This window comes from Ctenopharyngodon idella, chromosome 15 (genome assembly GCF_019924925.1).
Source record: "Ctenopharyngodon idella isolate HZGC_01 chromosome 15, HZGC01, whole genome shotgun sequence".
NCBI classification, from domain to species: domain Eukaryota; kingdom Metazoa; phylum Chordata; class Actinopteri; order Cypriniformes; family Xenocyprididae; genus Ctenopharyngodon; species Ctenopharyngodon idella.
The window spans coordinates 36,886,374-36,902,393 of NC_067234.1; the positions used below are offsets into that span (position 1 = coordinate 36,886,374).

At 39.1% G+C, this 16,020-nt stretch overlaps 1 protein-coding gene and 1 long non-coding RNA gene across 2 annotated transcripts in view; one reads left to right on the forward strand and one right to left on the reverse strand.

Annotated features, from left to right (window-relative positions):
- LOC127495151 (NACHT, LRR and PYD domains-containing protein 12-like) overlaps positions 1-4,456 on the reverse strand; it is a 105,442-nt gene extending 100,986 nt beyond the window's left edge. The window contains exons 1-4 of the mRNA XM_051861755.1: positions 4,275-4,456; positions 3,487-3,583; positions 1,363-1,458; positions 987-1,100 (exon numbers count right to left, since the gene is read on the reverse strand). Of these exons, the coding sequence (XP_051717715.1) occupies positions 987-1,100; positions 1,363-1,458; positions 3,487-3,536 (260 nt within the window). The 5' untranslated portion in view covers positions 3,537-3,583; positions 4,275-4,456. The remainder of the gene's footprint in view (positions 1-986; positions 1,101-1,362; positions 1,459-3,486; positions 3,584-4,274) is intronic.
- The window catches only part of LOC127495220 (uncharacterized), a 70,419-nt gene that overhangs the window by 47,120 nt on the left and 7,279 nt on the right, over positions 1-16,020 (forward strand). The gene's annotated exons all lie outside the window — the stretch shown is intronic.

The following is a 16,020-nucleotide window of genomic DNA, read 5'->3' on the forward strand; positions in this document are numbered from 1 at the left end:
CTCTGCCACCAAAAGAATAAACCAGACCGAAGTGACAGAACCCTGACATCTGTGCATGTAATGTTCCCTTGTTATAATCGATGAAATGTGTGGGTATCACTTTTGATAATGTAACTGGGTTTGATTTATGTTTCTTTTCTGTAAAAGTAGTTGAATAATCTGTCAATAAAGACCCAAAGACTAATGTGTTGTATTTCTTTTTAATGTTAGTGTGTCTTAAGGCCCGTTCACACCAAGAACGATAACTATAAAGATAACTATAACGATAACTGTATTTGCATCCACACCAACGAACGATAACAGTCTGTTTATTCTAAGCTCATGCGATGCAGTTTCAAAGTGTGTACAACATGTTTTGCTGTTCTTGTTGCATTTGCACGGCTTTAGCCAGCAGATGTCCTCAACATGCTATGTTTCGAGTGAATAGCTAGTGTAATCGATCTAATCTAATAGTGAATTTAGCTGATGAAGTCCATATGGTGGAATAAAAACAACACCAAGTCTTTTTCACTGCAACTTCAAAGGAAGCGAGACAATGTTGCCAAAACTAGTGCTGGATACCTGAGGTCATTTTATGTTATGTTTTATGTTAGGTCACTGCCATTTTAAGGGTTCATGCATTTAAATTAGAATGGATTCTGATTGGCTGTCAGTGTTTTATCGTTCAACAGCTGGAAAAAAAATCGTTCTACAAGTGATCCCAATGATATTATTTCTCTATATCATTATTGTTATAGCTGTGGTGTGGACTGCTATTCTTTTATACTTAGAATGATTTTTAGAACAATATCTTTATTGTTATCTTTAGTTGTCATTCTAGGTGTGAACGGGCCTTTAGAGTAGAAAAAGTTTGTTCGTATTCACATGATGATGTTTGTTGGTTTTATGTTCACAAATTTAGGTCACTGGTTTGGTCAGATTCCTACTACCAGGCCCAGAATATCAATCTTTTATCACATCTTTTATTGAAATGTTATTCTGAGTACCTGAGATCAGGCTGTTTGTCTCCACTCTTAAACTTTAGTGGCGGATCCATAGACCTGTTACTCTTCATAGACACACAGCTGGACTCTGGGTTTGAGCTTTTCTGCTGGATTGAACTGTAACAGAGAACAGATTCAGTTTAATCCTCATCATCAGAGCCATTAAGTCTCTTGTGTGGGGTTTACACTGTTAAGACATATTAATTTTAGTTTTAAAACAAAGTTTAGAGTAGTCAGTAAAGGTTTGTTCTTATTCACATGATGATGTTTGTTGGTTTTATGTTCACAAATTGAGGTCACTGGTTTGGCCAGATTCTACTACCAGGCCCAGAATATCAATCTTTTATCACATCTTTTATTGAAATGTTATTCTGAGTACCTGAGATCAGGCTGTTTGTCTCCACTCTTAAACTTTAGTGGTGGATCCATAGAGCAGTCACTCTTCATAGACACACAGCTGGACTCTGGGTTTGAACTGTAACAGAGAACATATTCAGTTTAATCATTCAGATTACTGTGTTCATTCTTTATGATAGGAACTATATTAATGTAAACACATTCATTTTTCATCAAAAAGCACATTGAGGAAACTTTATTTTTGTATTTAATATTTCATTGTTAGAGTAATAAAGGTTTAGAGTATTAAAGTTTTGCCGCTAGAGGCCGTTATTCAAAACAAAGGCATATTTTGATAACGCAGTGAATGGAATCATGGGAGTTCTCGTCTTCAACACCACAGTTGATGGAAAGCAATCAGACAGGGAATCATGTTCATGGATGAGCAAATGTATTAAAGTTTTATTAAAGTCACTGTGGTAAGAAGCAGGATAGGCTGAGAGCTTGGGACATGAACTCTGTTACAGTTATGTTTGATCACTTAGGGGGCTTTCCCACTGCTGCCGTTTGCCGCCGTCCGAGCCCAGGCGCGATTGTTCCCGCAGCGTTGGTCTGGTTTCACACTCAAATTGATTCTATCGAACCCTGGTGCATTTGCGTTCATCTTACGTCATCACAGACGTGCACGGCGCATGATAGAAAACAGAACGTTGGTCAATAAATTGTTTTTTATTAATTTGGTACTGTTACAGTATGTGCAGCAGAGTAAACGACACCTGTGTTTACTGTAAGTGCGCCACATGTAGACAAATACATGCATAAATGAATAAATGCGCGAATACACTGCAGGCTCACTCCTGCTTGAAACCAAGGTAAATCATCAACACTATCATCTCTTATATGTGTTTTACATTATGTGTTCATTGGCCAGGCGTTCTTGTGTTGTCGTGCTCTGTGTCTGGAGGGGAGAGAGAACCTCATGTCTGACAAAGTCTCACAGAATCAACATTTATTACAGTCAGTCAGTGATATCAGGAAATATCAGGGAGAACAATGGTAACAGATTTTTTTCCTCCTTTCCAGTAAAACTGCACAACATACTGTAACTATATAAGTTTGTAGTTCTGTATGCTTTTTTATTTAATTATAAATACATTATAATCAGCGAAAGGAACGTGCAGTTTACTTTACTTCCTGAACAAGTTCGAGTGCATCCGAACTCAGACCACCTCCTTCAGGTAGTCTCGGGTTTGGCACCCCGGTGCGCACCCGGGTTCGCATGACAGCTTTCACATTAGGGATTTTTCATGCGAACCGTGCCCCGTTTCATACTAAACTGCCAGTGTGAAAGCACCCTTAAATTCACATCATTTCATTCTAATGAAACAACCACAAGTGCTGAATTACTACACATACATGTCAGTTTGATGAATTAAAATTGTGTGAATTTAAAAATGTCAAAACAATCATACTAAAAATACATTTGAGTGTGTTGAAAGTTATGTTTTAAAGTTACTCTGTGCGTTCGCTCAGTGATGGTATAAGACACTTGTTGCACACTACAGTAAATTGATAGACTGATACTAGAATATCATATTAATTAAAGCTGGATGACTTGTGTTGCTAAATGGCATGTAATTAATTTTAAAATATATTTATGATGGAGAAAATGCTGTATTACTGTTACCACAAATAAAGCTCTTTGTGATTATGCTGTTAGCCACTTAATAAAATAGTGTTGTCTCTGAGGTACAAACATGTTACTCACGGTAAATCAAGAAAACATGTGATTCAAACAAAAAGACTAACAGTGTTGAGCTATATAACAAAAAATCGAAGGTAACACCGATATGATGTCATTGACAGGCGACGCAATGACATGGGCCGTTACAATTAAAATAGTTAAAATAGCTGATTTCTCTGGATTTAAACAATGTTGGAAACATTTGGGATAATGTAAGTACACAAGTCAACAAAATATATAGCATTGTTGTAGTGTTTTTTTTTTTAATATATATATATATTTTAATAAACAAACAAAAACAGACAAAAATAGGTTACACATTTTTTTCTTATCTCTGTGATCTGTGTGGGGAGGAATCACAACAGAAACTGTAATCTTTTTCTGTGATGTAACACAATATTTAACAGTGTTTGATGAAAGTACCTGCATCCTGGAGAAAAATCTCCATCTCTGGATCCTTGTGAATCAGACATGATAAAGCCGCAGGAGAATCTGATGAGTTTGATCTCCTCCACTGACTCTGAATGAACAAAACATTCAGACACTAAATTAATTAAACAACCTTCATAATTTAGCTGAACATATCTTGTTGTGAGAGAAAAGGGATCATGTGACTGCGTTAACTCAAGCTCAGTCATACATGTTTACACATGAAAAAATACTTATAGTAAATACTAGTGTTTTTGAACCATACTATAGAAAATTGTAGTATACTGTATATTATAGTATTTACAACACTGTTAATGAATGCTACAGCATACTGTAGTATTAACTATAGTGAACTAACAAACTGTAATAAATACTGTAGTGTACTTTAGTTTTTACTACAGTAAACTGTAGTGTATTGTAGTATAATATACCCTATAGTTGTAGAAAACTTTGTACAGTATTGGGAAAAGTAATTTGTTTACTATAGTTGTTATATTACCACATCAGCTACAGAAATACCACAACAAATTAATTCAATACTTTACTATATTATAGTTCAAAAACACTATACAATTTGCTATCATTTACTATAGTATTTTTTCATGTGCACATATGCTGTTAAACTTCTGAAGAATCACAGACATCATGAAACACAAAAGAAACCCTGAAGTGAAGGTGAAAGAAACCCTTTATTAAAGATTTTATATCAAATGAACAATCACTCAAAATGTCCTCCAGAGGTTCATATTAATATGAGGAAGTCACCACACATGAACACTCACCTCGATCAAACTTTTACAAGATACAGCTTCTCAAATCCTCCAGCTTTAACATCATAAAGATACACAGAAATTCCTGCATAAACTTTGATAAATGTTTTTTTTCCGTGACGTATTCATACTTCCTGCTTAAAATGACGATTGGTGAAGTCTAACTTGCTTTCGCTTTTGATTTGTGACGAGAGAAAGTGAGAGAGAGAGAGAGAGAGAGAGAGAGAGAGAGAGAGAGAGAGAGAATTGAATTTTAAAAGTTCATTTTATTACAATAAATCATGCATCCGTAATACAATTTTTCCAAAAATGAATTATCCAATTACAACATAAATGCCAAAAAAAAGAAAAAATAGAAAGAAAGAAAAACAGAATTACAACAAATGAGTGAAAAACAGTTCTTCATCGACAAAGCACAGCACTCCATTAACACATCCCTTCATCTCAAATGTTAACAGATCTTTCATTGATTTGTAAAAATGAAAATCAATTAATACTCTTGCTTTTACCATTTTTAAAAACATTAACACTAAATCTTCCCCAGACAACCTTTCAACCTTATTTTAAAAAAAAATAAAAGTTATCATAGAGAACACTTCATTGAAAGAACTGAACAATTTTTGTAGGACCTAAAATAAAGGCTTCAGTGTATCAAACTTGAGCATTAGGGTTTACAGTGTAAAAGTGCTTCACTCTTGTTCCAGTTAACCTTAGCTGATGAAATCATTCTAAAATCTTCTAAAACAACCATTAAAAAACCTTCACATCATTTTGCCCATTGATTAAAACAATCACATCATCAACATAAGCTGACAAACAAATATTGTTTTTACAAGTTGTTAAAAATAAATCACAAATATTTTTTCTCAAACGATGCAACAACGGTTCTATAGCAATTGAATACAACATTCCAGATAATGAACACCCCTGCCTAACACCCCTACAGACCTTAAATGGAATGCATAAGCCACCGTTTATTTTAAGTACACTCTCAACGTCACCATAAAGCACTTTCACCTTATCAATAAAATCTTTACAAAACCCAAATGCCTTTAAAGTTCTCCACAAATAAACGTGTTCAACTCTATCAATGCTTTTTCTTGATCTATTGAAATAAGTCTGATATCAATGTTAAGCAACTTGGAGACATCAAAGTATCCCGAATCAAAGCAATATTGTCAAAAATGGATCTAACGGGAACACAATAGGGCTGATCCGGATGCACCACCTGATCTATTGCCTCTTAGATAACCTATTAGCTAGCACCTTAGAAAGCAATTTATAGTCAGAGCAAAGTAGTGAAACAGGACGCCAGTTCTTGATGTCCATAAGGTCTCCTTTTTTGGGGAGGAGCGTGATGACTGCTCTGCGGCAGCTCAACGGCAACCTGCCTGAGCACAAGCTGTCAAGCACCTGCAATAAGTCCTCTCCAACCTCAGTCCAAAAGAATTTATAAAATTCGACAGGTAGTCCATCAATTCCTGGAACTTTACCAGACTCCATGTCTTGCAGAGCCTTATGCAACTCCCCCATGTTTACCGCACCCGAGAGCATCGCATTAGCCCCCTGTGACTTACGTCAATCCATCAAAAGACTCTTTCAGAACCATGTCCTGCTCCTAGCTCTTGTATAAATTTTCATAAAAAATCACAAGCTCTAGCTCATATTTCTGAGTGACTATGTAAAACAGCTCCTGCCTCAGAATGCAGGGCATGCAAAAAACGTTTCTGCCCATTCTTCTTTTCAAAGCTAAAAAAATATTTGGACGGCACATCCATCTGTTCAATACTTATGTAACGGGACTGGACCAGAGCCCCTTGTGCTTTCAACCCCAGTAGATCAGCAAGCTGAGTTTTTCCTGTTTGAGAGCCTCTCTGTATAACTTTGATCTCCTGTTGAATCAGCTAAACTTTGAAATTTAATTATTTCTGCCTCCAAGGCCCTCATGGAATTATTTAGCTCTCTGGTGACATTGCAGGTGTACTGTTGACACAGTTGCTTTATTTGGATCTTTCCAAAATCCCACCATTGTTGTAAACTCTGAAAAGAATCTTTTGTCTTTTTAAAATCTTCCCAAAAAATTTGAAAACATCTTTAAAGTCCTGGCTACACAACAAATTTGCATTGAAATGCCAGTAAGCACTCATGGTTTTAATTTGATTTAAAATGAAAAAACAATACCATATTGTGATCAGAAAAACTAACTGGTGAGATGTTACAACTTTTAAAAATACTCAAATGAATGGTTAAAACTACAAAATCTATCTGATCTGGCAAGAGATAAAACACTGAGCCCATATATATTGTCTCTGTCCATTGTGAAAATGGCTCCAGATGTCACATAATTCATGCATATTAACAATCTTAATAAGTGTAACGCCCCGCCAGCAGAGGGAGCCCTCTCCCGAGTACTGACTGTATGCCGCTCCTTCTGCTTCACTGGTTACTTCCTGTTTGGTGGACATTTAAGCATGGCCTTGCTCTTTGTACATCGTGAAGTATTGCCAGCCTGTCTGCCTTACCGAGCGCTTTCCCATTGCTATTATTTTGCCTTATTGTGTATGACCATTGCCTGTTTCACCTGTTTACTGCCTTTTGGATTGCCCACTGTTCTGTTGCCTGGATTGGACTGCCTTACTGTGTTTGTACCTCTGCCTGCTTCACGTTTTCGATTATTTGCCTGCTGTTTTGGATTTGTTTGCTGTGGATACATTAAACACTGCACATGGATTCTAATGCCGCCTCAGCGTCCTTACATAATACTTCGCCTCCAAAGAATCCAGCAGATGTTACGAATCTACAGGCCGCGTTCGCTTATCAGAGCGACGTTCTCAAGGAGTACCGTGATCAACTGGCTAAAGCTCAAGTGGCTAATGACTACCTCACTCAGTATTTGCGATCGCTACCACCGCCTATGCCCAGAAAGGTAAGCTTTGCATTACCTGACAAGTTTAATGGTTTGGCTGAGCAATGTAAAGGTTTCATACGCCAAGTAGAAATCTTTTTCATGCATCAGGGAAGTGACTTTGATTCAGAAGAGAAGAAGTGTGCATTCCTCATGTCATTGCTAACGGGCAAAGCGATCGAGTGGGCCGCTGCAGTTTGGGAAACTGATCGCTTGTTCCAAACATCCTACCCATACTTCATAAAACAACTTAGAGATGTGTTTGAATACCCAGCAGGGGGCAAGGATGTTTCCACTCGTTTAATGCAGCTAACTCAAGGCCGCAGATCCGCCGCTGAATATGCTATTGAGTTCAGAACACTTGCTGCTCAGAGTGGTTGGAACGATGTGTCACTCAAAGCCCTGTTTCGTCGCAGTTTGAATATGGAGTTACAGGCAGAGCTTGCATGTAAGGGTGAAGATCACTCCTTTTCTGAGTATGTCACATTAGCCATCAAGATTGACAATCTCATGCATACTCATCGCCCTCAAAGCAAGTCAACGAGACCCATGCATACCTCGCAAGCTACACAGACTCAAGCCACGCCATTGATCATGCCAGTCCTGAGCCCATGCAGCTAGGGGTCACGAGATTATGTACTGATGAGAGATCAAGACGATTGATTCAGAATCTATGTTTCTACTGCGGTAATGCAGGTCACTGCAATGCAGTCTGTCCTCTCAAAGCCCGGAGAAACTACGCTGACAACAGCCAAGTAAGTGTTGACAATATTTCAGTTACCAACGCCAAATCTCACTACTACTGTCACGATTACTGCTGAAAATGGCTCCTTTGAATTCACAGCGCTGATTGACTCTGGCTCAGCATTAAACTTAATTCATCAGGACCTCATTACAACATTCAACATTCCAGTCCAACACTGTGAACCTCCACTCAAGGTAAACACCGTTAACAACAAACCCATTGGAGATGGCATCACTCAACTAACTCTGCCCATGAAAATGCAAGTAGGACTATTTCACCAAGAAACCATCACCTTCTACGTCCTTGATTCTCCGTGCCATGAAATCATCCTTGGATATCCATGGCTATCTGTTCAACATGGTGAGATCATACATTGGTCACAATTCTGTTTTTCTAATTGCCTGAGTAACACCATTACCAAGTCTTGTTTTACCACCAGCATAGAGAGTCCAGAATGTAAGCCAGTCACCATACCATCATGCTATCAAGAACTTCAGGAAGTCTTCAGCAAAACCAAAGCCACTCAACTGCCACCTCATCGTCCATGGGACTGTGCCATAGATCTCCTACCAAATGCCATACCACCGAAAAGTAAAGTATATCCTCTGTCACGTCCAGAAAGTCAAGCTATGGAAGAATACATCGAGGAAGCTCTCAATTCCGGTTTCATTCGTCCATCCACTTCCCCAGCAGCTGCAGGCTTCTTTTTCGTCGAGAAGAAGGATGGAGGACTTCGTCCATGCATTGATTATCGAGGTTTGAACAATGTCACAGTTAAGTTTCGCTATCCTCTACCACTAGTTCCTGCAGCACTTGAACAACTCAGAGAAGCTAAAATATACACCAAGCTAGATCTTAGAAGTGCTTATAACCTCATTAGAATCAAGGAAGGTGACGAGTGGAAGACTGCATTTTTGACCACTAGGGGGCACCATGAATACCAGGTCATGCCGTATGGGCTAGCCAATGCACCTGCAGTCTTCCAGTCCTTCATTAATGAGATCTTCAAGGACATTTTGAACAAATATGTTGTGGCTTACATAGACGATATCTTGATTTATTCCAAGTCTGAGGAAGAACACAAGGATCATGTCAGAACTGTACTCACCAGACTGTTAGAGAATAAACTCTATGTCAAGGCAGAAAAATGTGAGTTCCATGTACAACGAACATCTTTCCTAGGGTACAACGTCAGTCATCAAGGTGTGGAAATGGACAACTCCAAGATCACGGCAGTCACTGAATGGCCCCAACCCACTACAGTCAAGGAACTTCAGCGCTTTCTGGGGTTTGCCCATTTCTACCGACGCTTTATACGCAACTACAGCATCACAGCAGCACCACTAACATCCCTACTAAAAGATAAACCCTCAAAGTTGAAATGGACAGATCACGCCACACAAGCATTTACCAACCTCAAGCACAGCTTTACGACTGCACCAATCCTAAAACATCCCGATCCCAATTTACCATTTGTGCTGGAAGTTGACGCATCCGATTGTGGAATAGGTGCAGTGCTCTCTCAACGCCACGGACAACCAGGCAAGCTTTTCCCTTGTGCTTGCTTTTCTAGAAAACTCACGGACGCTGAGCGAAACTACGATGTTGGCAACAAGGAGCTTCTAGCTATGAAGGCAGCCATCGAAGAATGGAGACATTGGTTGGAAGGTTCCACTCACCCCTTCCAGGTAATCACAGATCACAAAAACCTTGAATACATAAAAAGTGCAAAAAGATTAAATCCTCGCCAGGCTCATTGGTCCTTGTTCTTTACCAGATTCCAGTTCACTGTGACCTACCGTCCTGGTAGTAAGAACAGCAAAGCTGACGCTCTCTCCAGGAGACATGATCACCCACAGGCGGAGAACCAACCTGAATCCATCTTGCCACCATCCATCATCATCGCACCAATCACTTGGGATCTGATGGATGAAATTCAAAGAGAACATAGCAATGAACCCAAACCACAAGGCTGTCCTGCTAACAAACATTATGTTCCTTCCAGGCTTCGACTCCGAGTCATGCAATGGGTCCACACGTCACTTTGCTCTGGGCATCCAGGTATCTCACGAACACTACACCTCATGCAAAATTCCTTCTGGTGGCCATCTATGGTTAAGGATATAACAAATTACGTCAAGTCATGTTCAGTGTGTGCACAGTCTAAAAACCCCCAAAGAACTTCCATCTGGTCTATTACAACCATTGCCCATACCTCAAAGACCTTGGTCACACCTTTCAGTAGACTTTGTCACTGACCTGCCCCCATCTAATGGGTTTACCACGATCCTAGTAATCATTGACCGCTTCTCTAAAGCTTGCAGACTCATTCCTTTAAAGGGTCTTTCCACAGCTATGGAAACCGCTCAAGCAATGTTCCACCACGTCTTCAGGGTTTACGGTATCCCCGAGGATATTGTCTCTGACCGAGGAACCCAGTTCACGTCTCAGGTATGGAAAGCATTCTGCAAACAACTTGATATTAATGTCAGTCTAACTTCAGGCTACCATCCGGAATCCATCGGGCAAGTGGAGAGGCTGAACCAAGAGATCGGCAGATACCTCAGGTCATACTGTGGGCGTGAACAGCATCGGTGGTCAGAGTTTCTACCATGGGCAGAGTATGCGCAGAACTCATTGAGGCACTCATCCACTGGTCTTACACCGTTCCAATGTGTCCTAGGATACCAACCCCCTATGTTCCCGTGGTCTGGAGAACCGTCCCTTGTACCTGCAGTCGATGACTGGATTCGCCGTAGCGAGAGGGTGTGGGACAGCGCTCACATACGTCTACAAAGAGCTGTCAGGAATCAGGAGATTCAAGCCAATCGACGACGTTGCCCACATCCTCCCTACCAACCTGGACAAAGGGTCTGGCTCTCTACATGGGACCTCAAGCTACGGCTACCCAGCAGGAAGCTCAGTCCAAGGTACGTAGGCCCATTCAAGATCTTGAGACAGATTAATGCGGTCACTTATGAGTTAGAGCTTCCTGTTAACTATCGCATCTCTCCCTCCTTCTATGTTTCCCTCCTGAAACCGGTCCACCCGGATGCTGACCCCAACGTCGAGAACCGAGAGCCACCTCCACCGCTGGACATTGATGGAACCCCGGCATATGCGGTAAAGGAGTTGTTGGACTCCAGACGGAGAGGGGGTCAGCTCCAATACTTGGTGGACTGGGAGGGATACGGACCTGAAGAGAGATCCTGGGTAGCCGCTCACGACATTCTGGATCCATCACTAATTGAGAAATTTCATCGAGCAAGACCCGATCGTCCAGCACCGCGGCCACGGGGACGTCCACGTAGAGCGCCAGGAGTCTGTAACGCCACGCCAGCAGAGGGAGCCCTCTCCCGAGTACTGACTGTATGCCGCTCCCTCTGCTTCACTGGTTACTTCCTGTTTGGTGGACATTTAAGCACGGCCTTGCTCTTTGTACATCGCGAAGTATTGCCAGCCTGTCTGCCTTACCGAGCGTTTTCCCATTGCTATTATTTTGCCTTATTGTGTATGACCATTGCCTGTTTCACCTGTTTACTGCCTTTTGGATTGCCCACTGTTCTGTTGCCTGGATTGGACTGCCTTACTGTGTTTGTACCTCTGCCTGCTTCACGTTTTCGATTATTTGCCTGCTGTTTTGGATTTGTTTGCTGTGGATACATTAAACACTGCACATGGATTCTAATGCCGCCTCAGCGTCCTTACAATAAGACAATCACGTGAAGGCATATGAGGCTCAATATGATTTCTATCATTACAATTTTCTGTACAATTAAAATCTCCACCTAGAAATAAATATTCCTCAGTACTACAGTTTTGTAGAGTAGAACTGAGTGCATATAAAAACACCAATCTCTCTGCCGCTGAAGTTGGTGCATAAACACAAATAAAAACAAAAACATAATTCTCTACAACTACTATTTTTAACAGTCTTCCTTTCACAATTTCTTCGGCTTGATAAGAGACTGGACAAAAATTCTTTGCAAACAAAACCCCTACACCTCCACTAAGCGTGGTGTTGTGACTAAGGACAGTAATAACCTCCCACTCCTGCATCCAGTCAGCACCATTTTTAACATTGCTATGCATTTCTTGGATAAAAATAACATCAATTATTTTCTGTTTAATAACTTCAAACAATTCAGCTCTCTTTCTACTATCTCTTGCACCTTTACATTCAATGATGCAATACAAACTTCCATTTAAGTAAGAAAAAACCACCACATTAAAAAGAGACAACCAAAATTCACATTCGTTGTTTTAAGCTTTCTCATAGCCATCATTTAACTCAATGTTGAGCTTTCGCACTATTTTCTTTAGCTGATACACTTCTTTATTTGAGAAGCACCCCTCAGCCATTAAAATCTTTGTTTTTTCCAAAAACTGTCCTACATCTGGAAAATATTCATTAACAAAAACCCCTCTCTTATTCTTTGTTGATTTAAGGAACAGTTTAATATCGACAACATCATAACTGCGACAGGAAAACTCACTTTGTGACAAAATGCCACTTGAATCAGATAACTCGCTGTCACTTTCTGAATCATTCATATCTTCCAGATCTACTTTCTTTGGTTGTCGAGAGTCATGCACTTTATCTGACTTCCTTTTCAGTGGCACCTTAAACACTGTTTGCTTCATTTCAACTTTATTACCATCAATCTCCTGAACATTTCCAACATCACCCTGCAAATTCACATTGTCACTTGGCTCCCCTTTATCTAACTCAATTTCAATACCTTTCTCGTTATTCATGCTTTTAGAACCCGTCCCCATCGAAACTACTCGCCGTTTCAGTGGTTTGGTCCCCCTCATTCTCAATCACCTGCGCGGTCGTTGATTCCACACCGGCTGACGTTGTGGCCTCATCGGCCATCTGCTCAACAGCATTAGCTGCACTATCCCCATTCGCATCAGTTAAGCGATCATTTTCCACCCTTTTATTAGGACAAACACAGACCAAATGTCCAACTTTTCCACATCCGAAACATTTGATTTTATCAGTGCTTACAGAAATCACATAATCAAAATCATCTACATGGAAATTAAATGTGTGAAAGGCCGTGAGTGTTTAGGGTGCCATTTGGGACAGGGCCTCAGTATCAATCATCTTTGGCCCTGTCCCAAATGGCACCCTAAACACTCACAGCCTTACTGCGAGTCCGCACTTTCGTGATGTAACATCGCTTTGACTGTCGGGAAGAAGTCTGCCGCGGAGCTCGCACCAGTGCGCATCAGCAAAATCGGCCGCAAATGAGGGCGCTCATGAGCACCCTTCTGAAGCCTAAAATTGACAAATGGGACACCCTATGGTCTCGTGGACTTAACGGACATGCGCACGAGGCAGCCATTGTAAGTCCACAAGACCGCAAGTGCATAGAAGTGTGCCATTTGGGACAGGGCCTTTCTCTCTCTTTCTCTAAACTCTGCCGAGAGATAAAACGGTCTGATCCAAACACAAGCCTAGAAGCTCAACACCAAAACATGCAAATATTAGAAAATAAATTTGGATATTATAAGACAGTTTAATAATTTAAAAAAGCATTTTGTCGCTGTAGTGTGTATGTCGCCCTCTTTTGATAGAAAACAAACGAACAACAATATTTCTTTTTTCTTTTTTTTTCTTTTTTTTTTTTAATGCGACCAAATTTCATTAAAGGGACAGGTGGGTCACCCAGAAATTAAAATTCTGTCATTAATTACTCACCCTCTAGCTATGCAACTTCAACAAAGGTAAAGACATCATTACAGTAATCCATGTGACTCCAGGTTTAACCTCAATTTCATGAAGTGACGCGATTGATTTGTTTGCGCAAACATAATTTACACTTTATTTACCAGACAATATACAAGACTGCAGTTCATGAAAATGGCCACCAAGTGTAGACAAAATTAAACTTTTCAAGATCCATCACTACGTAAAATTAAAATCTCTATTTTCAGAATTTTAATGTTTATTGTTGCATCCTCAGTTCCCATTTGTTCTCTGTAGGAAAACTGACGGTTGTCCAGCTGTCCACAAGGAATATGTAAGTACCCTTTTTTATTATTTTAGGGCAATTAGCCTAAAATAATTTAGAGCTAATAATTCAGTATTTTTGGATACTGGTATGAATCTCTATGAATAGGGCACAACATTTCTATCAAGTAAATATTGAAACAATCTTCACAGAACAGTCTTCAGCTGACATATACTGTCTTTAAGGACCTTCCCCTCCCCTTCCCTTACGAAAAAGAAGTTTATTCAAGTGTGCTATTAGTATACTTCTTTTAAACTAAAAATAAGAAAGTATACTTTCAGTCTACTTTTTATATACTTCTCTGAAATATACTTAAAAATTGCAATTAAGTATACTTGACTTATACTGACAGAAAAGTCTAAGTTTATTTGACGTATACTTGTACTCAGTCTTTTGATGGAGATATACTTAAAATTATAATCAAGTATTCAAAGTATACTTGGCTTATAGTTGTGTTTAATCTTTTGATTGAGTAGCGTATTATACATTTTTCACATAGTTTTACATACTGTCTTATAAGCTTACATTGTTTGAAAATATTGATTTATAAAAAAAAAAAAAACAGATGTTCCTAATTCTGAGTATCTGAATTTTTGTCTAGGCTAGTCCACTGATAGTGTACATAGGAATTTACTTAAAATCTACTTTACTCTTTCCCTGCCACTGACTGAATTTTTAGGCTATCAGTGTTTTTACTGTTATACGGTAGGGGGGCGCTATTGCAAATCTTCTGAAAGAGTACAGAATCTCTGGATCAAAACACAGGAGAAGAAGAAGCTGAAACAAGCGATAGAAGATTGCTCACGCAAATGTAAAATAACTCAATCATCAAACATGAAACAGCATGTAAATCAAAACTGCCTAACGTTACTAAATGAAATGTTGACCCAGGACGAGCTACAGGATTGTGAAGCTTTGGGTGTGTTGATGGACTCAGCTTTTTGTTTAAAATGTTGCCCCTTTTTTAATGAAATTTACCCACATTTAAGTGTTGCTAAAAAATGATTCATGAAGCTACAATAAAATGTTTTTGAAATGGAAAGAGTTAAAGTACAGTTAAAGGTATAGTTCAAGTACAAAAATAATACCTAAATAGGAACATAGTAGTATACTTAAAGTGCAAAAATAATATATAAAAAGTAAACTATAAGTGTGATGTTATGTTCACTTAAAGAAAACTTACAAGTATACTTGCACTAAACTAGTAGTTTACTGAAAGTATACTTCAAAGTGTACTTTCATGTACTACTAGTATTAAAATTGTAAACTACTAGTATATTTATAAGTAGCTGTGAACTAGTTGTGCACTTAAAGTTTACTACTGTTACACTTATAGTACACTTAAACGTATACTTCAATTGGGCCCATTTAGTCCCAAGCAGTACTGAAATAGTACACTTACAAGTTTACTACTAGTACACTAGTATACTACATAAAGTATACTTAAAATTATAGTTGAACATTTCTTAAGTATACTTTATAAAATCAACTTGAAGTATACTTCTTTTTGGTAAGGGTTAACAAGATTAGCTACAACCTCGCTCTCTGTCTGTCACACTTATGTTCAGTTAGTTTCAGTTTTCATGGACTCCATTATCATTAAACTCCGCATTTGAACTTTACCTTTATCGACGTGTGTTTACCAGCAACACTGCTAACTCTGTCAGTGTTGTAGGGTCCCCGATCTTTGCTAAACTACACACATTATTCATGGGCACATTATGGTCATCTGTATTAAATCTACTATAAAACTGATTCAGTTCATTTGAAGAAATTATAAAATCAGAAGGAAAACTTTTTATTCCCATCTCTGCTAATCATAACATTAATAAAGGGTTAGTTCACCTAAAAATGGAAAAAGAATGGTCATTTTCTCACCCTCATGTCATTCCAAACCTGTGAGACTTTTGTTCATCTTCAGAACAAAGATGATTTAATAAAATCGGAGAAATTTCTGTTCCTTCATTGACGGTCCACGCAACTACTACTCGTAAAACGAATCTATATGAATTGAGCAGTTCTGTCAAAATTTTCTGAAGAGGTGCGATCGCTTTATATGATGAAAATATAAAGTTATATTACGAT